The 26,196-nt window shown below is 43.3% G+C and overlaps 2 protein-coding genes across 3 annotated transcripts in view; one reads left to right on the top strand and one right to left on the bottom strand.

Annotated features, from left to right (window-relative positions):
• c37h11orf98 (chromosome 37 C11orf98 homolog) overlaps nt 1-3,811 on the top strand; it is a 10,689-nt gene extending 6,878 nt beyond the window's left edge. Inside the window, exons 2-4 of the mRNA XM_043678139.1 lie at nt 809-933; nt 2,510-2,607; nt 3,192-3,811. Coding sequence (XP_043534074.1) covers nt 809-933; nt 2,510-2,607; nt 3,192-3,301 — 333 coding nt within the window. The 3' untranslated portion in view covers nt 3,302-3,811. The remainder of the gene's footprint in view (nt 1-808; nt 934-2,509; nt 2,608-3,191) is intronic.
• A 2,023-nt stretch (nt 3,812-5,834) lies between these two features.
• Nucleotides 5,835-25,151, bottom strand: LOC122541395 (carboxy-terminal kinesin 2-like). Of its 2 annotated transcripts, none has more exons than XM_043678135.1 (15): nt 25,022-25,151; nt 20,638-20,712; nt 20,177-20,233; nt 19,272-19,488; nt 18,049-18,247; nt 17,322-17,489; nt 15,764-15,892; nt 15,253-15,369; nt 14,042-14,215; nt 12,919-13,086; nt 11,783-11,921; nt 9,837-9,976; nt 8,583-8,656; nt 7,449-7,524; nt 5,835-6,698 (listed from the first exon to the last, which is right to left on the bottom strand). In XM_043678135.1, the coding sequence occupies exons 1-15, from the start codon at nt 25,098-25,100 to the stop codon at nt 6,654-6,656; spliced, it is 1,857 nt and encodes a 618-aa protein (XP_043534070.1). In that variant the 5' UTR covers nt 25,101-25,151; the 3' UTR covers nt 5,835-6,653. The 2 variants fall into 2 exon arrangements, with proteins under 2 accessions (XP_043534070.1, XP_043534071.1); XM_043678136.1 differs by having other exon boundaries at nt 18,163-18,247.
• Between the last annotated feature and the right edge of the window lie 1,045 nt (nt 25,152-26,196).

Raw genomic sequence — 26,196 nt, 5'->3', positions numbered from 1 at the left:
AGTAACGTATACACCCCAGCCGGACCCTGAGTATCATATACGCCCTCCACCCTCCCCAGAGTAACATATACATATATACACACACACCTCACCTGAACCTCCTTCCACCTATCACATTCCCAACGTCCCTCCTCCCTACCTTTTACCTTAGCCTGCTTGGCACACCCTCCTCATTCCTGAAGAAGGGCTCATGCCCAAAACATCGATTCTCTTGCTGCACTTTTCCAGCAACAGATTTTTCAGCTCTGATCTCCAGCATCTGCAGCCCTCACTTTCTCTTAACAATGTACACCCACCTCTCCCCACCGCCAAACCCGGACCCTGAGTAACATATATGCTTCCACCTTCCACCTTCTCCCGCCCCCCCCCCGACCCAGAGTAACATATAACCCTGAGGTCATCCCCATTACTCCCCACACCCAACCAGGAACAGTACCCCCGTTCTCACTCCCCAGGCCATGAGGTCATCCCCATTACTCCCCAAACCATGTGGAGATCATCCTCATTTCTCCCCTCACCTGACCAGGAACAATACCCGTCTCCCACTCCCAGACTGAGTAAACTCCATGTGACTGTGAGGAGAGACCCCGATTCTCCCCCTTCCTGCACCGCCAGGCACATTACTCGCGGGCATTGAGTGGGGATGGGGGTTGGTAATAAAGGTTTTAGAAATTAGTGGATTTAGCTGGGGAAGGGGGGGGTGTTGTTTGATATTACACGTTCAGGGAGTGACTGGGCGAGATATTAAATAGTTTAGGGAGCTGTCATACTTAATGACTTGTTCCCTGACCTGTGTCTTTGTCTGCAGGAATTACAGGGAAATATTCTCAAAAGACGGAGGCTTTTGAGGAAGGAGAAGAAGAAAAAGCGTGTTATTGTGGGTGCGGTGATTGACAAGGGACTGATCACTTCTCATCACCTGAAGAAGAGATGGTGAGAAATCAGCAAAGCTGTCTCCTGGACCCATCCTGTGGTGGCTGTTCAGGTTGTTGCAGTCAGGTGGCAGAAGGGTTGTGGGATTGTCTTCCAGGAGAAAGTGAGGACTGCAGGTGCTGGAGATCAGAATAGAGAGTGTGGTGCTGGAAAAGCACAGCATGTCAGGCAGCATCTGAGGAGCAGGAGAACCGACGTTTCGGACATAAGCCCTTCATTAGGAATTATGCCCAAAACGTCGATTCTCCTGCTCCTCCTGCCTGATCTCATGTCTCTTCCAGAGTTGGGTTTCCCATGGTTCTTCTGTATTCTGAACAAGGGTGACTGGACCCAAAATGTTAACTCTGATCTCTGCCCACAGGTGCTGGCAGACACGCTGAGTTTCTCCAGCAGCTTGTTTATTTTCCCCCAAGGTTGACAGTGGTCAGTCAATAATTCTGACCAAGTATAAAAGTGGTTTGGCTCACCCTCTCACTGTTAGTGACACTGCGCTGGTTGAATTTCACAACTGAGTCACACAATAGTATTTTTGTTTGAAAAGAAATCTAAGTTATTTTTCTAATCAACCTGTTCAGAGGTGTTGGTGCTCACCTCTGGAGTAGGTGGGACTTTGAACCTGGGCCTCCTGACCCAGGGATAGGGACTCTATTGCTGCACCTTTCATGCATATTTATTAATTTACAAATCAGACAACACCAGGTTGTAGTCCAACAGGTTTATTTGGAAGCACTAGCTTTTGGAGTGCACCGTTCCTTCATCAGGTGGTTGTCAATGTCAATGTGTGCGATCTTCTTGGAGATCCTCTCCACTTGAAGCCAAGTTAGTGGTGTCAATACCACCTGCTGAAGGAGCAGCGCTCCGAAAGCTACTGCTTCCAATTAAACCTGTTGGACTATAACCTGGTGCTGTGATTTGTAACTTTGTATACCTCAGTCCAACACCGACATCTCCAAATCATATTTATTAATAGCATTAATTAGTGCGGATGCTCTCAATTGCTGCTGTTATCTTCTATGGCAGCTAGGACTTCACTTTGCAGAATCCAACTGCAAGGAGGGGTGCAGGGAAGCAGAAAAGACACATTTTAAATGTCATCAGAGTGCCTGCTGTCAACCTAAATGTGGGCAAACCTGGGGATTTAGGAGGCAGTGAGACCTTCAGCACCATACCGCTGATGGAATAAAGGAAACTGGGTTTGCATTTCTGATGCTGGAATGTTGGGAGGAATGCAGTTAGTCACATGGTCCCGAGGACAAAACCAGCTCGCCTTTGAAATAACATGAATTTCCACACGTAGCTGAGACTTATACATCAATCAGTAAGGTAGCATGTCTGAGAGTGCAGCATGCACTCTACTGACCCTGCCTACTGCATTATACTGTCACCTTTTGTTTTAGCTCTGGACTGGAACCTTGTGACTTAGAGGCAAGGGTGCTTCCACCCAAGCCACACTTGCCATCGATGGCTCCTTCTGTGGAGATTGCCTTGATTCCACTGGGATGTGTGTTTAAAGGTAGACAGTGAATCCATGTTGGTAGCTGTTTTTGTTGTAATTACTTGTTGTTTCTGTTTCCAGCTCGAGTAAGAGGGCAAATATCACACTGTCAGGGAAGAAAAAGAGAAAGTTACAGAAGCAGATCCGTCACAGTCAGAGGGAGCGATCAGCCATGGATGGTATGCTTATGGTGTCTCGGGTTCTCTTCTACCTCAACCCACCAGTGACCACCTCCTCCTTCCTTCTGCAGAAGGAGCTTCACGTACAGACATGCATCTTGGTGGTAATGGGAGGGGAGTGGGGCTAACGAAGACAGACGTGCAAACAGAGTTCCATAGCCCCATGTTTATGGTAATCAATTTTCTCCATGGTACAGGAAGAGGGGGACTGGACAGTAAATCAATCATTTTTTTAAAAAAAATTAAGTCATAGCATCCAGACTTTTTCAACAAAGATAGAATGTGAAAGGAGCAGTTCGGATTAAGTTTGTATAAGCCTCTACTGGAAGCTTGGGTTCACTTCTTGGTATTTTACATTGACTATATCTTATTGGTCACTGAGCTTATGGAAGGCTGAGTTAGACAGATTTTTGATTTGGGGGGGGGGGGGGTGATGGGAAAGAGTTATTGAGTTAGACAGGAGGGGGACCACAGTTAGATTAGCACTGCTGTAACAGTTGAGTATTTGCCAGTATTCACCATAGGTGGTGTGTACACAGCCATTCAGTGGCAGTCCCAAGTAAGTTCTTTTCTCATGTCTCTAGTTGAACCTGCCACATCGAAGTGGATCAGACCATCAGCCAGCACGGAGGTGGAGAAGACAGGAAGCAAAGTGGTGACTGTGGAAGTGAAAGATGAAGAAATGGTGGAGTAGTGTGGTTGAAACGAACAAGGGAAAATTATCCATAAAGGGCCTGCTTTGTGTGGCAGTAGCTAGAGTGCAGGGTTCAGTGATGATCCAGAAAGGCCCTTCATGATGTATTGTCAGTGTGACTGCTGCCATTGTTCACATCCTGGCTGCTTAGAGCTCTACAGTCTGAATTTGTCAGATGACTATTTATCTGATAAATGCGTATGGAGCACCAACTACTGCAACTGGGCATAAAGACCATTCATTGATGACAAATAATTACTTATTCCATTATTGCTGTTGTCACTGAGTAATACAGAACTTAACATCACTGAAAGCAGACATTTCTGCAACTTATCACCTGGCATTTGAAACAAACATAAGAACACTTGAGACAAATACAAACAGTTACAACAATGTATGAGTAAAAAATAGGGGTGCTGACTCCAATTGGCTGAGCATTTGCCATGGAGAAAGCAATAAGCTGCCCAAGCTCCTGGATGTTTTTTAATAAAGGTATAAGGCTTGAATGTATTATTTACATAGAATGGATCAGTAGAATAAATCCTGCAAAGTTGTCTGGTATTAAAATTAAATGTTAGTTTAGCTATTAGCACATTGGAGATTGTTCAGCAACTTGTGCCCATTGGCAATCACATAATAAAGAACAATACAGAACAGGAACAGGCCCTTTGGCTCTCCCAGCCTGCACTGACATGTTTTGCCCTTCCATATTAAAACTGTCTTCTGTATTCATCTATTCCCTTCCTATTCATGTATTCATCCAAATGCTGAATATCTTTTTCTGTCAGGGTTTGTAATTCTGACCTGGTTGAAGATGGGTTTGTGGTTTGGAAACCCTTTAGTATAGCTGAAAAGAGGGGTGCTACCAAAATGAAAAAGGTACAGTCACATTTCTAGTAGGGCCAGTAGGATCCTTGCCTGACAGACAGAAGACCTTGGTGTAGCAGCACCAAAAGAGCTGTTGCAGAGGTGCCCTGGGACTGAAATGATTGGTCTTCAACAATCGCATCCTTTGAGCTAGGTATTATTCCAACCAGCCAGATTCTCCCTGACTTCAGGTAAACTCAGACTACTTGGTGATGCTAGAGAAGCACAGCAGGTCTGGCAGCATCTAAGGAGCAGGAAGGTTGAAGTTTCAGGCATAAATAAGCTCTTAATCAGGAATGTGGGTTGGGGGGTGGGGTGCTGAGAGATAGATAGGTGGGTGGGATTGGGAGGAAGGTAGCTGGGAAGGCGCTAGGTAGATGCACATGGAGGTGGGAAGGAAGATGGACAGGCCAAGAGGGCAGTGCCAAGTTGGAGAGTTGGATCTGGGATGTGGTGGGGGGGGAACGGAGATTCAAAAACTAGTGAAGTCCATGTTGATGGTACACACAAGTTAAGTGCTGCCTTAATGTGAAGGACAGTCACTTACCTGGTCTCTGAATTGAACTGATTCATGAACCCAGGCAGTTCCAGCTGTCAGACAGTGTAAGGAAGCAAAAACAAAGGGAAAAGAAGAGGAAAAAAAAACAACAGAAGTGTTAGACATCCTGGAAAAAAAATGGAACTGTTTCATGGCCCAAGGCAGTAATAACGGTGAGTGGATTCCAGGCTGGGTAGTACTAAATGGGGTGCTGCTGAACACTACACTATCAACATGGTCTGGCTGATCAAAGTAATCAATCCCAGCTTGAGATTTCAGACAACTAAATTCTGATCAATTAGATGGAATCTCAATAGGACTGGCTGGGCCAGTGTTTTGTTTCCCATCCCTAACTGCCCTTGAAGGTGTGAACAGCCTTCTTGAACCATTGCAATCCATTTGGAGAAGATACATTAATTTCCTCCTTGTCAGCACTCAGTGTAAGTTTGCTTGCTGAGCTGGAAGGTTTGTTTTCAGATGTTTTGTTACCATATTAGGTAACATCATCAGTGAGCCTCCGCTGAAGCACTGGTGTTAGTAACCCATTTTCTATTATTGGTTTAGGTTTCCTTGGGTTGGTGATGTCATTTCCTGTATTTTTCCACAGAGGAAATACTAGGATTTTGACCCGGCACTGTTAAACGATTGTTGATATAGTTCTGAGTCAGAATGATGAGTGGCTTGGAGGGGAGCACCACCAGCTGAAATGGACCCTGAATCAGCTGCCCTTGTCTGAGGTGATAGTGGTGATGGGTTTGAGAAGTGCTATCAAAAGGACCCTTAGTTGCTACACTAGCCCCTGCAGATGCCATGGTGTGTCAGTAATGTAGGGAGTGAATATGGAAAGTGCAAGGTGCATTGTCTTGGATGGTGTGGAGCGTGAATGTTGTTGGAACTGTACTCAGCCACACACATGGGTAAGAATGCTTGACTGGTGCCTTGTAAATGGTGGACAGGCTTTAGGGAGACAGGAGATGGGTTCCTCACTGCAGAATTCACAGTCTCAGATGTGAGGTATCCTGTCCAATGCTCTCTGATCCAGAAGAACAAGGTCCTTTGTGATGGGGAGAGGGTGATCTAAAAAGGATGCTGGGACACACTGGTGGTCAGACAGGATTAGACAGTATGGCAAAGAGACATTGAACTTTAATAGCATTTCTTAAAATGAAACCTCTTGAATACAGTAAGTGTTTATATAGTCTTGAAAAAATTTAAAATAATCAGTTTACTTCTGCTCCACGATTATAAAGATTCGCGACACTATTTTTTAATGACATGGCATATATTGAGTGAAGACCATCCATAGTACAAAGCATTATAAGATTGCAGAATACTGTGGAGGGACTTTGCAACAGCTGAAGAATATAAGCATGAATAATATTCTTCAAACTAAAGCATTTACTAGTTAGACATATAGAGTTAAAAATCAACAATAATTGAATGTACACAACAGGACCTCTTAATATGGACCTAATGCTGAACATATCCAAATATACTTGTATACTCAACAATGACTACAGCCAACGCACAATTAAGATCAGTAATTTGTTTTGTAAAATAAATTCACTCACTTATACATACAGCACCAATTCTTAAGTCTACTGGAGTGGTCTAAAGGTGCCTGAAATCCACTCGAATAGTTGTAGGTGCTGCGAAAGGACAGTGAACAAATATCACCATCTCCAGGAGGCACTAACCATAAATCAGAGCGTAGACAGCCCGACTCCCCACCTCACCCACTTGAAAAATATATAACACTATATTTTCTGAAATCTAGAAAAGCTAGTGCATACACTGCAACTTTTAATTAGCTACATCTGAGACATTTCATTTGACAATTGATTGTTTTAAAACTTTTGAAGTTGACCATTTTTTTTAAAAACAGAAAGCAGATTTGAAAGAACACCTTTGAACATTATTTTCAGGTTTTGATTGTGGTTATCAATTCTATTTCCGATTCAACTGTGCTGTCCCAATCACGCATTCATTGACCTGAAAGAGAACATCCAATTTAGCAAGCTAAACAGAGATATAGTTAAAGTGATATCTATGTCCCTTTTCCCCTCCATTTGTTGAGGCATTTCTCAGTTTAATTGTTGTGCTGAGAAGCACCACCAATTATTCCAAGGCAGGTCAAATAGCCTGAGCTGGATTCCAGCTTCCCCAGATCACAGAGAATGAGAGATGTGGTTCCATCCTCCAACCTACAAAACAGCCGTGACATTCTTATTTCACAAACTAACTTGCAGGTGAGTTCTTGTATGGGTCACCTGCTGGGAGAGCGGGTCACACAGCAGCACAGCCACTAGCTAGTATTGGGTTTTGAAACAAAAACAAAACAGCTTTTGAAATCTCAAGCAGCACCCATGCCAGTTCAGGACAGAAGTGAGCATGCAGATCTGGTGATAAGCGAGTCCAGCTTTAACATTCGGTGATCACGGTTTTCTGATCTTAAGGATCCAGCTATCACAAAGAATAATCTCTAGTTGCGCTCTCATTCTGTTAAACAATTAGCACAACCTTTGTGTCACAGATAAACAGTCCCTTGTTTGTGGCCATTTTGAATTCTTGCACTAATTTCCACCAGAGGTGAGGGAGAAGGAGGGAGAGAGGAAAAGGGCGTAAGAGAGAGGGAGGGCATGAAAGGGACAGGGGAAAGAGAGGGAGTCAGGGAGGATGTACACGTGTATATTAACTTCCAGTATTTGTAACAAGTATTAGATAATTGAGTTCTTAACATACCTTACTGGCAAAACGCAAGGAATTGAGTGACTCACTGAAGTTCTCTTCCAAGGGAGAGACATTCACAAACATTAGCCTATGGAGAGGAGGATCCCAATTAATAAAACACAACGTAAAATAAATGGAATACCATTGTCAGACTGAAGGAAATCAGCGGAAGAGGTGGTCATTCAGCCCTGAAACCTGCTGCACCATTGGTAAGATCATGGCTGATCTGGTTGTAGCCCCAGTGGGTTCTTTCCTGTCTGTAACAGTCCCCAGCCCCCATTCTTATTAAAAAGAGCAAAGCAGCAGTGTCACACAACCAAGCTGTGCTTTGTAAGAACACCCAGAAAGATGATACACGTCTTCATTCATCTGCATCGGGCTACTCCACAGTGGCATTTATAAAATATTTATTCATATGTAAGAAGTAGAGTTTCAATTTCAAAATATGACACACGTTAATATTGATCAAAATACATCAAATTTAACCTTGAATATATTCAATGATCCAGACTTCAATATTTTTTGAAGAGAATTCCAATGCCTCTTTCCAGTTAAATAATTCTCTTAATTTTCTATTCTCAGCCTAACACTGCCAAAGTGCTCAAAGTCACCTTTTCCAAGTGAATATCCTATCCCCAAACATCTGGCCACTCACTTAACCTAGCTGTAACTCTGCACTCTTCACAACTAACCTTTTACATTTCTTTGTCATTAGCAGCTTTGGCTACAATACAATTGGTCGCTTCATCCAAGTTACCCATTGAAGCCCCAGCACTGATTCTTTGCCCTCTTTTACAGGTTCCATCCTGACAATGACTCATTTGCCTGGTTTCCTGTCATGTTTCTAAAGCCCACAGCGTGAGCTTTTGTGCAGGAACCTTTTAGGTGGTACTCATCGAAGGCTTATACGCAGTGTAACACCTCTAACACTTACTGGTTCCCTTTTACCTACTCTGATATTCTGGCTCTTTGAAGATGGAACTAAGTTTATCAGACCTGATTGTCCTTTTACAAAATCATGTTGACTGCTTGATTTTATCGTGATTTTCTAAATCTCTTGCCATCATCTCCTGAAGAATGAGTTTTGGCATTTGGCCAAGTTTCCTTTCTCCCTCCTGTGTGGAATACAGAGGTGGAACAGCTTACGTTTTTGAATTGCCTCCAAGACTGTTCTGAAGCAGGTAAGTCAACTTGCTGTTCCGATAAGGGATGTGAGATTCCTAGAAAATACAAGACTAGTGATGAAAGATTATTAGGGAAATAACTTCAACTAATTTGTCCCACTCTAGAGATTGGGGTACCACAATCCTAACTGACACTGCATTGCAGTAAGGAGGGGGTGCTACACACACACACACACACACACAAAGGTGATGCCTTCCAAATTACATATTCATTTCCATATGGATGCAAATAACTGTAGGACACTATTCAGAACAGCAGGGAAGCTCTTCCAGGAATCATGGCCAACAGTTATTCTACAGATCATCAAAAACAAATTATCTTGCAAATATCACATAGTTCTTTGTGGGGGTTTACTGTGCACAAATCAAAACATCTATAGCCAATGAAGTGCTTTTAAAAGTAAAGTGTTGAGAGATGTCAAGGATGTAAAAGGCACAACAGAAATGTAAATATTATTTTTCATACTGATAACTATGTGCAATGGAAGCAATATAAAATAGCAAGTTCTTCCTAACATAACTAGTAGGAAGGATATTATAAGAAGTAGAGATGCTGTTTGAGCTCAGATCTTAATCTCCTGAATATACAATTTAGTTCTGTAAACATTCACGGAGTTCCCAAACATAAAATTCAATAAGATTGGTTCTCCTCTTCCCATCCTCGTTAACAAGAGCAAAGCAGCAGTGTCACACAACCGAGCTGTGCTTTGTAAGAACACCCAACTGACAGAAAGATGATGCACGTCTTCGTTCATCTGCATCGGGCTACTCCACAGCGGGATTTATAAAATATTTATTCATATATAAGAATTTCAAAATATGACAGACAGTTATTTTTTTCTGAAAACAATAGGTCTGACAGTTCTTCCAGAACACTGGGTTGGATATAAATGAAAAGCTTAAAATCTTGAGTGCAATTGAGGGGAGCTTACGAAATAGTAAATTTTGGCTGATTTCGCCCCTCAACTCCACTCTCCTGCCTACTCTCTCGTAACTCATTATTAATCTATCTCCTTCTCAAATTTATTCAGTGTCCCTGTGCCCACTGCACTCTGGTGTGGTAAATGCACAGATTCACAACTCAGAAAAGCAATTCCTCCTTGTGTGATTTATAAATGTCACCCCTTACACTAAAGCTATAACCTCTCTGAAGAAAGAACAAAATAGAACCGAAACATCAGCTTCAATGTGAACCTGACTGAAAAGGAGAGTTTACCTTGTTTGACAATGACATGATGACATGCCCGAGGCAGGAAAGGCTGGTGTTGATGGCCTGAGCCTCCCGTAAACGATCACCCTTTGAGTGAGATTTATCCAGGCGCTCACTGCCAGCCAAGTCCACCAGGCTCAAAGTCGCTGAGGGAAAAACAACAGCATTAACAAAAGTACGGTTAAAGCACAGGAGTGAAAAACATCAAAACCCGCTGGGTGTGGTGCCAGGATTAGAATCTGGAGAGGATGGGGACCATGTTCCATATTGGCAGCAACACCATGGGGCTCACCAGTAAAAGGATTGAGAAGGTGCCTCATAGAGAAAGGTGGGAGTTACTCTTGTGGGCAGTAGCTGCCATTATAGTGGTTTTGAAGTGAAAGTGCTGCTTCCAAAATTTTAAAACCAGAGGAGGCCTAATGGGATGAGAGGGGATCCAGCTCAGGTAAAGTGGAATCAGAGACCAACAAGAAACAAAATAATGGAACGGCAGTGATTCTGAAGGAAATGTTGGATATATTCCAACAAGGAGGGTAAGTAAAGTCACTTGTGGAGATAGAAAGGCAGATGTTCAATTAATTCTTCAATAGCTTGGGGTACAGATGGAGGGAAAATAAAAACTGGCAAAAGGGTGAAGGAAAATAAAATGGCAGCCAACATAAAAGGAAACCTTGTTAAAGCAGTAAGAGGTGGCTGGGTCTAATAGGGACAAGCTGCACGGGTATAGAGCATGCCTAAGAGATTAGTGAACATTTTGTGTTTACTAAGGAAGGGGAAGCTGTTAATATCAGCAGAAGTAAAGATGGAAAGTTAATAGATAGGGTTAAAACTAATAGGCACAATGTTTTGGAAATGATGGAAAGTGGGGATTAGATGTTGAAGTGTTTGCCATAAACTTCCAATCTTTCCAGTCTGGCAGCAGTGCCAGATATTGGCAAATGTGAGACCCCTTTTCAAGAAGGGGTTAGGAGCATTCCTAACAATTACAGCTGGTCAGTTTAAAACTAGGAGTGAGTATAGTAAGAGAAAGAAAAACTACGCTTGGAAAGGTTGTAGTTAATTAAGGAAAAGAAGCATGAATTTGTAAAATGAAAATACAGTGCTTGACTAATCATATTACTGAATGGTGTTCCAGAACAGTGAGAAAGATACTAAATGAGTGTAACAGGACACTGGAATGGACGCACGGTAGCTCAGTGATTAGCACTACTGCCTCACAGCGCCAGGGACCCGGGTTCAATTCCATCCTTGGGCGGCTGTCTGTGTCAAGTTTGCACGTGTCTGTGGTGCTCTGGTTTCCTCCCACAATCCAGGAATGTTCAGGTTAGCTGAATTAGCCATAGTAAAACGTGAGATCACAGAATGCGCAGGGTGTGATGCTCTTCAGAGAGTCGGCACAGACTCAATGGGCCAAATGGCCTCTACCTACATTATTAGGAGTTTATGATATAGGCTGGCAGAAAAGGCAGAGTACAATACAGTAATGGCAGGTGGAATTTAATGGAGAAAGTGGCAGGTGACCTCATTTAGCAGTAGGTCAGGTAACATAAACCTAATGGCACAGTTTTATCACGCATCAATGGGGACAGAAAGACCCTCACCATTTATCATTCAAAAAGTGGCACATTGAGAGGGGAGTTAGCAAAACACAGGGACCTCTGTATAAACAGAGGTAGAGTACAAAAATAGAGGGGAATTACGCTGAAGATTTGTAAAAGGGTCACTGTCTGCTCATTGCACTTTTGGATAGACATGAGATTGCTGCAAAGGGTGTGAATGGGGTTCACCAGAATGGCTCCAGGTCAAGGAGTTTAGGTACTTGGTTTGGTTGGAGAAGTTGCCAAGATCACTATCTCAACTTGTATGTGAAAAACAAAAAGACCATGATCATATTTTGAAACTTAAACTTTGCCCATCATTTGTTGGAAATAAATTATGGGACAGATACTCACATGTGCACTGGAGATCACGGTTAGAGTTGCTCCCTTCAATCATCAACTGGAAGACACTGTGGCTCCGAGAGGAACGATCATTTGCTGCCGTTTTTGCAACTGAACGTTTGGCTTTTGCAATAGCAATTAAATTGTGGACCTGGAGAAAACAGATGATCCAGCAGATTTGTTAAAAAAATTGTTCAGGGGATGTGGGTTTCACTGGCTCAGCCAATATTTATCATACATTTCCAGTTAACTGAGTGACTATTCAGAAGGCAGCTAAGAATCAACAGGTCTGGACTCACAAAGGTCATTACGGTTTGTGATATGTTTTATTATATATACACACACACACAAACGATATTGGCAAGAAAGTGGAGGGCTGATAACTAAGTGGATTACATGAAATTGATCAGGTGGTTAAGAGTGGTTACACCAAGATAAAAACCATTTGGTCAGACAAGCAGATCAATGACAGATGGAATTTAACCCTGAGAAATGTGAGCTGGTGCACTTTGGAAGAAGCGAAAAGACAAGGGAGCCCTCAGTGAATAGCAGGACATTAAGATGCTCAGAGGAACGGAGGGATCTCAGTTATACATGTCCACAGCTCCCTGAGGGCAGCAGGACAGGTTAATAGGGTGGTTAAGGCAGCAAATGGTATACTTATCTTGATCAGTCATGGCACAGGTTCTAAGAGCAGGGACATTATACTGGAGCTGAAGGAATGCACTGCCTGCAACAGTAGTAGACTCAGCAACATTAAGAGCATTGAAGTGGTCATTGAATAAACATATGGATGATATTGGAATAGTGTAGGTTAGAAGGGCTTTAGATTGGTTTCACAGGTCAGTGCAACATTGAGGGCTGAAGGGCTGTAATGTTCTATGTTGTAACATCATTTGTTTTGAACGAATAGCATCTTGTTATTGAGGTGAGAAAGAGATCTGCCTGCAGGTAGGTATGGTCAGAATGAGGAACTCTGCTCAACTGCACAAGGAAGACATTTCTCTTGAGAAATTTTAACGTCAAACTGATTAGCTAGCTCTGCTCAAAGACAGTGAGAGGAATGTCAGCTCCTGCTATTGGGTCCAATTAATAGTGCATCACTTATACAGCTTAGCTGAAGGAATCAAGTAGACAGTGTTACATACCTGATCTTCTGCAGTGACGGTGACGTATTTGAGGTTTGTGACATGAAGCTGTTCACTTTTATTGTTAAGGCGTTTGATCTCATACTCGACATTTTTTTCTGGCTTTGTCACAAGTAGGTCACGTAGTGTCTCATTGTAGATCTCCAAAAAGCTGGCAGTGAATTTATACTGAAATAGATTCAAATAAAACGCTCACAGAATGAACAAACAATCAATGAAGCCAAATGAATCAAAGCAGCAAATGTTTGGTTATTTGGTTGGTCAGAATGTTTAAAAGGTGAATGAATAGCCATACTCCTGAAAAGCAATAACGTCTGTGCATTTGACTGTTGGCATCACTTTGTCAAGTAGACTCGCAGGATACCTCTAGTCAAGTCTTCCATACTTTTAAAACATTTCACAAGATTACATGAATGTGTTACAAGTTCTGGATTTTAGAGCCATGAGTATTGGATGAAGGAGTGATGCAGCAAACAGGTCACAGTAATTCCTCCCCAAGCCAAAGGCACAATGCCATAGCAATTTAAAGGCACTTTCTTACATTAGCTCAAAATGTGTGGAGACACCTGCAAGTCAGATCAGGAGTTACAGAAACGCAAGCTTTCTCCTTTGACAACTATAATATGAAAGGAAGGTGACAGACACACAGGCTACACCTGGAATTCACTGGACATTGCCAAGAGAGCCACGGATACCTCCAGATTGGAGTAAAAGGAGAACAGAAGATTCAGACATTATTAATATCAAAATCCACACACACACACACACACACACACAAAACCACTCCACTGCAGATTCGGAGGGCAGCAGGTGGCTAACATATTTAACCACAAGGCAAGGCCAATGGGAAAGATGATGGGGAGAACATGGAAAAAAAGCAATTCAAACACAAGATCTTCCACGACAGACACACCTTCATCTCACACTTCATCACCAGTATTGAGTGGTTAATAGGAAGCATATCCAAGGAAGTTCATCCATTTCTCATTGCCTCCTGCAGGACATGAAAAGAAAACTCTCACGTTGTTTAATTACAGGGTCCTAACGCCTCCTGCTCAGTTTGACAGCTATAGAAAATACGAGGCAAGGGCTGGCTGCAGATTTGCACCCTGGAGTAACTCACTGTCCATCCCATGGTCTTCAGTTTCTCTGCTGTTGCAAAGATTTGATCAACCGCTCGAGGAATCATCCCCATGTTCTCTGGTGTCATGTCATCAGGCCCTTCCATTGTAAATGTCTTCCCACTGCCTGTCTGCCCATAGGCAAAGATGCACACATTGTATCCATCCAAGGCAGACTGAAACAAAAGGAAGAAAGGAAAGAACAAGTTATGTCATGCTGAATGTCCCCTCAATTCTGACCGACTGGTACTGTCACTTCAGGCAAGTCACTCTGTTCACTGTCTGACTTTGTACACAAATAGCTCAGCTTTCTCCTCCTCCAATACATCAACTCTTTGCATACAGAACCAGAGGTGCAATTAATATAATCTATTATCAATGAGTAGCAGAAAGACTGGGAGGTATGTGGCTGAGTGAAATTTGACTGGGCAGTACATGTGCATTCACAAAGAACAGGGGCCACTATACTCCCAAAGCCTGGCTGTACTGACGTCAGTGATATAACTTAGCACAGGCTGGATATCAAACCCTGGGCTTTCACGTTCTGCACTGATGCCTTTATCAGCCAGACCACACTAAACATGATAAAAAGATTCAATAGGATAGATACAGGAAATAAGTAGATACGGTCTGGCAGAAATCTCAAAGGCTACTTAGGATGGGCAATAATTATTGATTCAGTCAGCAAAACCCACATCCTACAAATGAGTAAAGTAATCAAAACTCAGGGAGAACTTCTTCAAACCAAGGCAATGGAAACTAGAGGATGCTGGAGGAGTGATTGATATTGTTACCACGGAGGCTGCAGAACTGCACTGTTGTTCCAGCCCTTGAGGAATGGGCAGATTTTTAATTAGTGATGGCTTGATGGTTTCTGGACAGAAGCAGGGAATTGGGAGTTGAAGCCAAGGTGAGATTAGCCACAGTTATATTGAATGGTGAAACAGGCTCGAGGAGCTGAATGGGAGGTATTATGTAACAGGATTAAAGGGCTGTACAGCCTCCTCCTATCTATTGTGATAAGAAGAATGATAAAGTTTGCTATGAACATTCACAATATTGATTTAATCAAGTAACTGAATAGAAAAGTTTAATTCATTTACCAATGCACAGAAAGCCCTCTGAAAGTTTAAACACTTGAGATCTGAAGGATTATTCAGATTAAACAGACTGAAGTAATAAATTACCACCACATATTAGCAGTGAGTTTTACCTGGACCAGCTGTGAGATATCCTCAAATACATCTCTTTGCTTTGCCATTGGCTGGAATACATGGTCAAAACTGAAGTCATATTTCACCTCTTCTTTCCGATCACGACCAGTGTGAGACTACAGACAGGGACAGAGAGGGGGAAACACATCAAGTTTGTAAAGCAGCAAAAGAACACTCTCGGAGGTTGAGTTACAACCACTGCTGTCCTCTGTTTTAGAAATAATTTCCATTGCCCAGAGGTGGCAGCTCTCACAGTCCTGTGGAAACAATAGGAGCATACACAGCCAGCCGGCTGCGTTCAGGTTGCATGGCCTCCTCTCGCTCAACTTCTTTGGAGTAATTGGAGAGCCATGTCACACCATTTCATATGGCCTGTAAAGTCAATGCGACAGTTTGAACTTTGAGGAGGAGAAGAATCTCCCTCTTCTATGTCTGAATCTGACTATCCACAGCTCCATGAAGTGGTCAGCACTTTTGAAGGATCAAATGGACCAGAAACAGAAATCTCACCTCTTCCTTTTTGGTCAGACTGATCACTTTGTCATCATCGTGAGAAAACTGAACGTGTTCAATTTCACTGCAAGCTTCCTTCTCAGAGTTGAGGACCGGCCGTACACGGCAGATCACACGGATGTTACCCTGCAAGGCGACAGGGTCAAATTATTGGAGTCATGTCGGAAATTACGTCCCACTGTTCCCAAAGTCCCAACAAAAGTTAAAGATTTTATCAAAGTAAGCAACATTCCCTAACATAGCTTTTTGTTTTAGCCCCAGGTTAATAGAAAGCATGGGTCAGTATTCCCACTTCTTACAAATAAAGATTCTAGCTACAGGTAAACAACTGAACTATTGACTAGCTAAAATCTAACTCAGTTAAAAAACCCCTCACACACGCACAGACACACTCAAACAAAAAATGGAATTGGCGCCATGAGTAGAGGGAAAACACTGGGAAACAGTTCAATGGCCCCTGTCCGCAGGGTTCACCAAGATGATCTTTTTGGATCCTCAGGATTTCTCTTCTCCCAATGCCCTTCACTTCACCTGCAGGAGGTACACAATAACAGGTTCACAAAGCCCTTTAGCTAAGGGCTAAAAATCACAGCTAACAGCAACAGGTGAGGGGAGATAATCTGGTTTTCTTCAGGATTTACTGCTAAGAGAGAGAGAAATACCATCTTCGCTTTTAGAAGTCTGAAGGTTTCTGACCATATCACTCACATCCATAATCTGTTCAGCTACCCGGCAGCTAATTACATCATTGCTGGAAGGTGGAGGCTTTTGTCATCAACCCCTGGTCACTGCTCCACAGACCAATCAGCTTCTTGTTGTCAGCTGAATCTCACTTCGTATACAGCCCCCGGTACCAGTCTGTCTGCAGGAACCTTGGCTTGCTAGGAGAACAAGTGCTTACAAGAAGAGTTGGTAACTTGATTTTTTTTTTTAAAAAGTGCAGTAATCCTTTCCACAGCCTTTGGTTTTTAAACCAGCACTTTACCCATTTCGGTCCATAATCCAAACTAGAGAAAAGATTTTAAAAATACGGATTTTCTTTGGCTACACATGGAGCAAAGGGGAAGCATTCCTTAAACCACCTTGTGTTTATGGAGACAGAGCTACAACAGGAGGCAGTTCCTCATGGCCAACCTTAAATCAGACAGTCAATGCTCTGTGGAGAAAGTGAGGTCTGCAGATGCTGGAGATGTGTTGCTGGAAAAGCGCAGCAGGTCAGGCAGCATCCAGGGAACAGGAGAATCGACGTTTCGGGCATAAGCCCTTCTTCAGGAATCAATGTCAATGCTCTGTACAGATTCACCAGCCTTTAGGCAGCACCCCCATATTCCATAGGACCGGCACCCACCCACTCACCACCTGCTCCCCCTACCCTGGTCTACTCCCCAGTGCCTCACTGCCCACTCCACCTGTCTTCAGTAAACAAGATCTTCCCATTTGCAATTGTTCCCCTCCCATTTCGCCAGTCTGCAATTCTCAAATGGCCACGTATCCAACATGCCAGTTATCTGTCGAAGAGCCTGCTAATGACACTGGTTGCAGTGGCCCTGCCTACCTTGAGTTCCTGCACGGTGTTGTGCAGTCTGCGTCTCTCCTGTTCTGTCAGGTGCAGCCTTTCCTCACAATCTGCAATCACCCCATGCAGCGATGCAATGGTTGACTGTTGCTCCTCTATGCAGGCAACTTTTTGTGCAAGCTCAGTCTCTCGCAGCTTCAGCTTGTTCTAGAAGAATGTGAAAACAAAGACAGTGTTATATTTTAGGTGTATTCATAAGCAAGATGCAACTATCCCAAATCATTTGCCCCAAGTAACAGAATGCAGGACCATCATGAACTGAAATGATATATCCCTCTTAGCTTGTCATTCAAGATTAGAACGAGAGAGAACACTAACTAAATCTACTGCATGAGGCTAATTCTAATTCTAGCTGCAAAGCTTGTAGAACTCACCCCTGGGAACATCTCAATTAACAGTGATCTCTGTGCAGAAGTGTAACACCCAAAGATGTTCTTAACACACCTCAAGTGCCTGATCTGATGAATGCTATGTCCCATTATCAGTTGGAGTCTTTCGGAGAGCTGGTTCAGGTGTGGCACTGTACTGCCTCTCTGGTACCCACTTTGAGGTGAATAGCACCCAAATGGACTGGCCCGAGGTGCTTTGGTGGGATCAGATCTGTGACCCTCTAAGATTAACAAAATTTCAAAGAGTCTTGCACCTGGACCCTTTGAAGGGACGGAGTGGGTATAAGAATGGTCAGACATCCAGAAGATGATACTACCTCAGTATTCTCAGCCATCACGGAAAGTGTCAGGTAGCTGCTCTGCAGCTCACTCCTGCTGGTCTTCAGTTCTGTGACTTGAGCAGTTAAATGTTCTATTTCAGTTCCCCGTACCTCCAGCACTCCTTGCATGGCAGAATTCTCAGCTCGGCACTTCTCCAGTTCCACTTCTCGGTTCTTCAGCAGTAATTCCATTGCCCTAAGCAGAACAAGTGAATGGTCAAGGTTCCTGGAATGGATACATATACCAAAACAAACTGCCTTCATATAGCACCTTTAATGTTGAACATCTCACAATCATTCACAGAAGAGACATCAGAATAGGGCGGTACGGTGGCACAGTGGTTAGCACTGCTGCCTCACAGCGCCAGAAACCCGGGTTCAATTCCCACCTCAGGCGACTGACTGTGTGGAGTTTGCACATTCTCCCCGTGTCTGCGTGGGTTTCCTCCGGGTGCTCCGGTTTCCTCCCACAGTCCAAAAATGTGCAGTTTAGGTGAATTGGCCACGCTAAATTACCCATAGTGTTAGGTGTAGGGGTAAATGTAGTGAAATGGGTATGGGTGGGTGCGCTTCGGCGGGTCGGTGTGGACTTGTTGGGCCAAAGGGCCTGTTTCCACACTATATCTAATCTAATCTAATATGATACTGAGCCACATGAGCCATATTGAGAAAGGTGAGGCTTTTAAAAGATTTAAAAAACCCGAACCTGATTTCAGCTTACAAACCAGTCAGCATTTCTGAAGTGAAAAGGTAACGTCCAATGAGATGCACACACATCCAGAATAGGAAGTTTCCTTTCACTATACATTCTGTTGGACCTACCAACCTGCCAGCTTTCTAAACTTGTTCAAACCTTAAATTAGGGTTAGGAGTAGGCTATTCAGTCCCTAAAGCCTGCTCCAGACATTATCCTATTGAATGGTGTTCGGTTTGTGTTCCTAATTTCACGTTCTTACTTTTTATTTATTTACCTGCCAAAATCTACCTCAGCCTTAAAAACATTTAATGACCTCACCTTCAGCACCTGAGACAGAGTATCCATTAACTTCACAAACCTCAGAAATATCATTGTGTTTCTGAAAGGGCAACCCTAATTTTAAGAGTGACACAAGGCCACACAAGGATATTGTATTTATGTATCCATTCTGTAGGTTCACATTGTTGACGTCCTGCTATTTGTTACTATTGTACATAGCCCAATAACAGAATGCAAGACTAACTTTAGGTTGCCTTGCAGTTCTTCGATCTGTGAGCTGGCTATTTCCAACTGTTTGTCTCTCTGATGCACATTCTCCTGAAGCAGCTTGCTGTGCACCTCAGAGACCTCGAGCTTGCTTGTGTACTCAGACATCCGTGTCTTCATGTTGCCCAGCTGCACCTTCATATCAGAAAGCTGTCCTTTCAAATCCCAAGCTGGGCGCCTCTTGGAGCCGGTTGCTGGAAGGAGATGACAGAAAAGAAACTATTGACTGTTTTTCTCAAATGCAACCACATTAGCATGACTTGTGAATTGGGTACTACACAACGAAACAAGTTTACAATATATGATAAACGAGCTGCTGGTATGCTAAATCAAATCATGTTAAGTTAAAAATCCCACAACACCAGGTTGTATTCCAACAGGTTTATTTGGAAGCACTAGTTTTCGGAGCCTGCTCCATCATCAGGTGCTCCTTCATCACCCACCTGATGAAGGAGCAGCACTCCAAAAGCTCGTGCTTCCAATTAAACTTGTTGGCCTATAACCTGGTGTTGTGGGATTTTAAACTTTGTACACCCCAGTCCAATACCAGCTCCTCCAAATCACAAATAATATTAAGGTTGAATTTGATTGAGTTAGATTTAATGGGGCACTGAGGCACATTAGATTTGAATAAAATTGAGAATTTAACCTCCCAGAGTTAACCCTACACTACATCAAAACATGGGAGACTGAACCAAACAGTTGAGTGGAATCCTACTGGACTATAGTGTCATTTGTCCCCTTAACCCCACCAAGGATGACTAGTCAACATCTTAGTCCAGCAGAAAGAATCTTTAAACATGCTATGGATTACATTAGGAGCAATCTCCTTTCCAAGAGATCAGCTTGTATACTGAGAACTATACAAACAAAGTACTTTACCTGCTGTCTCAACAGATGGGGGTGCAGTCACTGCCACTCTTGGCTTCTTCCCTATAGCTTAATAAAAAGGAGAAAAAAATAATAAACGATTATCTGGCAGGAAAACATGCATCAGGTTTGTGTAGTCACAGAAATCCAAGCATTCATTACCAGCCTGCAATCTGAACAGACAAAAATGGGCAGATTGCAAGCCCTTGAAAAGATTTCCAAATATCTTGGTGTTTTCGTTTCTATCCCTTTCAACCCTCTCTCATGTTAAGCAACATATGCTTGAGGTGATGATATCAATCATTAGTCATGCAGTGGTTTAAATCACTTAGTAATTTACATGGGCATGACAGTATTGGAGATTTAATTCCATGTGCATCGCTTTCTCTACTCCCTCCCTCCTCCTCCCCCCGCACCCCCCCCCCCCCCCCACCAACCAAGTGAAGGAAATCTGAAGGCAATGACACACTTACCCCCAGTTACAGTGGCAGCACAATTCACAGCTCGACTTCTAGTTCCCACTCCTTGAATGGCCTTTGCCAGTCCAGCTGTAGAAAAGGGTACAGTGCAGTTTGTAATACAGAACCCAATAAAGATGCAGACATTTGTTGCAAAGCTCTGAAGCCCAACAAGCTGGCTGACAGGAATTTGGGGAGGGCAGATCTGACAGGAGGGATTGACAGTTGATAGGGCAAAGGTGCAGTCACTGTGATGGGTTGAAGTGTGTCTATTATAACGCAAGGAGTATCAGGAATAAGGATAACAACTTAGAGCATGGATCAGTACTTGGAACTATGATGTTGTGGCTATTATGGATACTCGGATATCATTTGGTTGGGGGGGGAGGGGAAGAGGACTGGTTGTTGAATGTTCCAGGGCTTAGATGTTTCAAAAGGAGTTTTTGGGGGAGAGCAGTGGTATGGAGGAGGTAACAAGAAAAGCGAAGGAGTGGCATTGCCAGTCAGGGATAGTATCACCTCTGCAGAAAGGGAGGTCTTTGAGGAGGGTTTGTCTACAGGGTCAGTACAGGTGGAAGTCAGAAACAGGAAAGGAGCTTTCTACAGACTGCGTATTAGCAACAGAGACATGGAGGAGCACATTAGGATGTAGAAGTAACAGGGTTGTTGTCATGCTTGACTTTAACTTCCCTAATATTGATTGGAATCTTCTTAGTTCAAATAGTTTGAATGGAGCAGTTCTTGTCAGATGTGGCCATAAAGGGTTCCTGACTCAATACGCAGATAGGCCAATGACAGGAGAGGCCATATTGGATTTGGTGCTTGGCAACAAACCTTGTCAGGTGTCTGATCTCTCGGTGGGAGAGCATTTCGGTGACAGTGATCACAACTTCCTGACCTGTACTACACGCATGGAGAGAGACAGGAGCAGACGGTGTGGGAAAGTATTTAATTGGGGGAGGGGGAATTAGAGTGTTACTAGGCAGGAACTGGAGTGCCTAAATTGGGAACAGATGTTCTCAGGGAAATGCAGGACAGAAATGTGGAGATTGTTTAGGGAGGACTTGCTGAGTGTACTGGACAGGCTTGTCCCACTGAGGCAAGGAAGGGATGGTAGGGTGAAAGAACCGTGAACAAAGAACATTACAGCATAGGAGCAGGCCCCTCAGTCCTCCAAGCCTTTGCCAATCCAGATCCTTGATCCAAACCTATTTTTCTAGACCTATTTTCAAAAGGATTTCTATCTCTCTGCTGCCTGCCCATTCACATATCTGCCTAGATACATTTTAAATGACGCTATCGTGCCCGCCTCTACCACCTCCACTGGCAACACGTTCTACGCATATCTCCCTTAAACTTTTCCCCCCTCACCTTGAACTCATGACCCCTAGCAATTGAGTCCCCCACTCTGGGGAAAAAGCTGTCTATGCCTCTCATGATTTTGTAAACCTCAATCAGGTCCACCTCAACCTCCATCTTTCTAATGAAAATAATTCTAATCTACTCAATCTCTGTTCATAGCTAGCGTCCTCCATACCAGACAACATCCTGTTGAACCTCCCCTGCACCCTCTCCAAAGCAACCACATCCTTTTAGTAATGTGGCGACCAGAACTGTATGCAGTAATCATGTGTGGAACATCTAGTCAAGAAGAAGGGAGCTTACTTAAGGTTGAGGAGGTAAGGATCAGACAGAGCTTTAGAGAGTTACATGGTAGCCAGGAAGGAACTGAAGAATGGTCTTAGGAGAGCTAGGGCATGAAAAAGCCTTAGTGGGTAAGATTAAGGAAACTCCTAAGGCATTCTAACAATTATGTATGGAACAAGAGGATGGTCAGAGTGAGGGTAGGGCTGCTCAAGAGGGAACTTGTGCATGAAGACAGAGGAGGTGGGGGAGGCCCTTAAAAAAAACTGCTTCAGTATTCTCTACTGAGGGGGGACCTTGACGTTTGTGAGGACAGTGTTGATGTCAAGAAGGAGGATGTGCTGAAAATTTTGAAAAATATAAGAATGAATAAGTCCCCTATACCTAAGCTTACTACAGGAGGCGAGGGAAGAGATTGCTGCGCCTTTGGCGATGATCTTTGCTTCCTCACTGTCCACTGGATAATGCCAGATGACTGGAGGGTGGCAAATGTTATTTCCTTGTTCAAGAAAGAGAATAGGGATAATCCTGGGAACCACAGATCAGTTAATATTATGTCTGTGGTGAGCAAAGTGTTGGAGACGATCTTGAGAGACAGGAGACAGTTTTGATTAACTGGAAAACTATAGCTTGATTGGAGAGAGTCAGCATGGCTTTGTGATGGACAGGTCATGCCTCACAAACCTTATTGAATTCTTTAATAAGGGTGTGACAAACCACATTGATGATGGTAGACCAGTGGATGTGGTGTACATAGATTTTAGCAAGGCATTTGATAAGGTTCCCCATGGTAGGCTCATTCAGAAAGGAAGGAGGCATGGGATACAGGGAAATCTGGTTGTCTGGATAAGAATTGGCTGGCCACAGAGGGTAGTAGTAGAGGGAAAGTATTCAGCCTGGAGCTTGGTGACCAGTGGGGTTCTGGGATCTCTGCTCTGTGACTTTTATAGATGACTTGGATGAGGAAGTGAAAGGATGGGTTAGTAAGTTTGCCAATGACACAAAGGTTGGTGGAGTGGTGGATAATGTGGAGGGCTGTAGTAGGTTGCAATGGGACATCGACAGGTTGCAGAACTGGGCTGATAAGTGGCAGATGGAGTCGAACCTGGAAAAGTGTGAAGTGATTCATTTTGGAAGGTGAATTTGAATGCAGAATACAGGATGAAAGGCAGGATTCTTGGCAGTGTCAAGGGAAAAAGAGATCTTTGGGTCCATATCTATAGATCCCTCAAATCCTCAGGGAGCTGAGGAAATTTGGCAGGATAGCGAATACCCTAGCCAATTTGTATAGGTGCACCATCGAGAGCATTCTGTCTGGATGTATCACTATCTGGTATGGCACTTCCTGGGATTGGTCATCCACAACAAGCTTTCTTGGACTCTTCATGTGGAAGCACTGGTTACAAAGGCCTAACAACATCTCTTCTTCCTCAGGCAGCTGAGGAAATTTGGCAGGATAGCGAATACCCTAGCCAATTTGTATAGGTGCACCATCGAAAGCATTCTGTCTGGATGTATCACTATCTGGTATGGCACTGTACCGTTCAAGATCAGAGAGTGGTGAACTCAGCCCAGACAATCACGAAAGTCAACCTCCCATCTACAGAATCCATCTACCAGGCCCCCGGTCAAGGAAAGGCTGCCAGCATTCTTAAAGATCCATCCCATCCTGGCAATGTTTTTCTACAACCTCTACCATCGGAGAGAAGATACAGAAACCTGAACATACACACCTGCCGGTTTCACAACAGTTTCTACCCAACTGTTGTTAGAATACTGAATGGACTCAAACTCTGAACATTTACCTGTACCTGTGTTTTTGTTCTTGATGCTGTTTACCTATTATTTACTGTGTATGCTACTTAACTCTGTGATCTGCCTGTGTTGTTCACAAGACAAAGCTTTTCCACTGTGCCTCGGTACACGGGACAATAAATTCAATTCAATTCAAAATACCACCCAAGTCAATAGAGTGGTTAAGAAGGCATATGGTGTGTTGGCTTTCATTAGCAAGGGGATTGAAATCAAAAGCTGTGAGTTATGCTGCAGTACTATAGAGCTCTGGTTAGACAACACTTGGAATATTATGTTCGATTCTGGTCACCACATTATAAGAAGGATGTGGAAGCTTTAGAGTGGGTGCAGAAATTTACCAAGATGCTGCCATGACTGGAGGGCATGTCTTATGAAGTAAGGTTGAAAGAGCTAGGGCTTTTTTTATTGGAGCGTTGATGGATGACAGGTGACTTGATAGAGGTGTACAAGATGATGAGAGGCATAGGCAGGAGAATTTTACAATTAACCTGTTGGAACTTGAGTAGTCGCAGATGCTGAAAAGACTGGGTAGATGACGTGAGGGAGGGATATTGTAGACTGCAGCATTCAGGATGTTGCCATGTTATAGCATGAATGTGGACAGATGGGGAATCTAGCAATGAGTGCAGCGGGATTAATCCCCAGCCTTTGCTGTTAGCAATCCAATTGTAGACCAAATCTATCCCAAACATAATTCAGTCTTGTCTTTCTGCCTTAGGAGCAGTCCAGGACAAAGAATACTCCTTGACATACAGCATGACACATGTGCTAACTTTATTACTCATAAAGGGGACACCATGCACTATTAACCCAAAGACACAGCTCTGGTACACCTCTGCTGACAACATGCAACTAAGTCAAAATGCAAGAAGGAACACAGAGATAGGATGAAAGATCCTGCATTGCTGCTGAAATCTGAATAAAAGCTTCGGTCACATACCTCCATACTGGCTCCTCACTCCAATGGAGGGCCTGGTTGATGCTATTTTGCTAATGGTGGATGCAGCACTGAATGTCATATTGCTGCTGCCAAACTTCTTCACAGCCACAGGCAACTAAGATCAGGCCAAGAAAAATTACAAAGCATTATAAAATTTATAGGAAAGCTTAACTAGTTTTATCGTCAATCAGCAGCAACACAAAACCCAAACAAATAATAAACTCAGACAGACCTGACCCCCCCCACCCCAAAGCACACAACAGACAAAAGTAATACTGGAGTCAGAAGTACGTTCCAATGGCAAGTTTCTGTTTCAAACCAGACGACTTAACATTCAATGTGTTGACTCAGGTTTTGTGCCATCCTCAAGAATTCTTCTACTGCTCTATAAATGGTGTGATGGGGACATTTTACATGAGCCACAGCAGTCTTGGTTTATCATTCTTACAGATGACCACAGCCTCAGCAGCGTGATGAAGTGTAACTTTAAACTGCAGCACAGGTATGCAGCATGGCTTTGAGCCTTCAACCCGCTGACTCAGAAGCGAAAGGTGATGCTGAAAAAACCAAAATCTCTTCAGTCAATGGTATGGAGTGGGTTTTCGGAGCTTTAATTGAATGGAGACGTCAACTTGTAGCCACAGGCTGGACAATTTGTGGTGGCACAGTCAGGGATTCACAACCAATAATACCAGGAGAAACTGCTCCAATTAATTCAGTGCTTGTTGCTATTTTCAACACCATGTTCTCCTGAAGGGGAAACCAATGGCCAATTTCACACAAGTATCCAGTAGACCATGGTGGGGTTAAAAGAGACTTCAGCATCTTCTGACACAGTAATGGTGGATGAGTAGAAGAATTCCGATTTTAACCATGTTATTATGTAAATGGATACGTTCAGGGAGCTATAAAACAAGTTGACTGTAGGGTGAAAGTGTGATATTTTTAAACAGTCCAGGTTTAGGGAACAACCCACTACTTCCTGGTCTCAGATAATGGATTAAACCTTTTCAGTTGAAGACTTTGCCTATTCCCCCTTCACTGATGGTTCAATACTTCCATATTTACCATTGGAAATTCTTTCAATCTCCTCCTAACCTCATCAAGCAATCCAATTTCTCAATCTCCCCTCTGAATCATCCTCTCCTCCTGGAACGTTAAGACTTGAACCACAC

The sequence above is a fragment of the Chiloscyllium plagiosum genome, chromosome 37, assembly GCF_004010195.1.
Source record: "Chiloscyllium plagiosum isolate BGI_BamShark_2017 chromosome 37, ASM401019v2, whole genome shotgun sequence".
Taxonomy (NCBI): Eukaryota; Metazoa; Chordata; class Chondrichthyes; order Orectolobiformes; family Hemiscylliidae; genus Chiloscyllium; species Chiloscyllium plagiosum.
Note: the sequence above shows the minus strand (reverse complement) of the source record. Positions and strands in the feature narration are given on the sequence as shown.

What these genes read in the sequence shown, in the direction of transcription:
- LOC122541395 (XM_043678135.1), bottom strand. Translation starts at nt 25,100, where the DNA reads ATGACATTCAGTGCTGCATCCACCATTAGCAAAATAGCATCAACCAGG. An exon ending in TGAAGACCATGGGATGGACA is followed by an intron (nt 13,087 to 14,041) that starts GTGAGTTACTCC and finishes AATCTATTTCAG; the next exon opens with TATAAATTCACTGCCAGCTT. An exon ending in CCTTGCGTTTTGCCAGTAAG is followed by an intron (nt 6,699 to 7,448) that starts GTATGTTAAGAA and finishes GTTCTCTTTCAG; the next exon opens with GTCAATGAATGCGTGATTGG.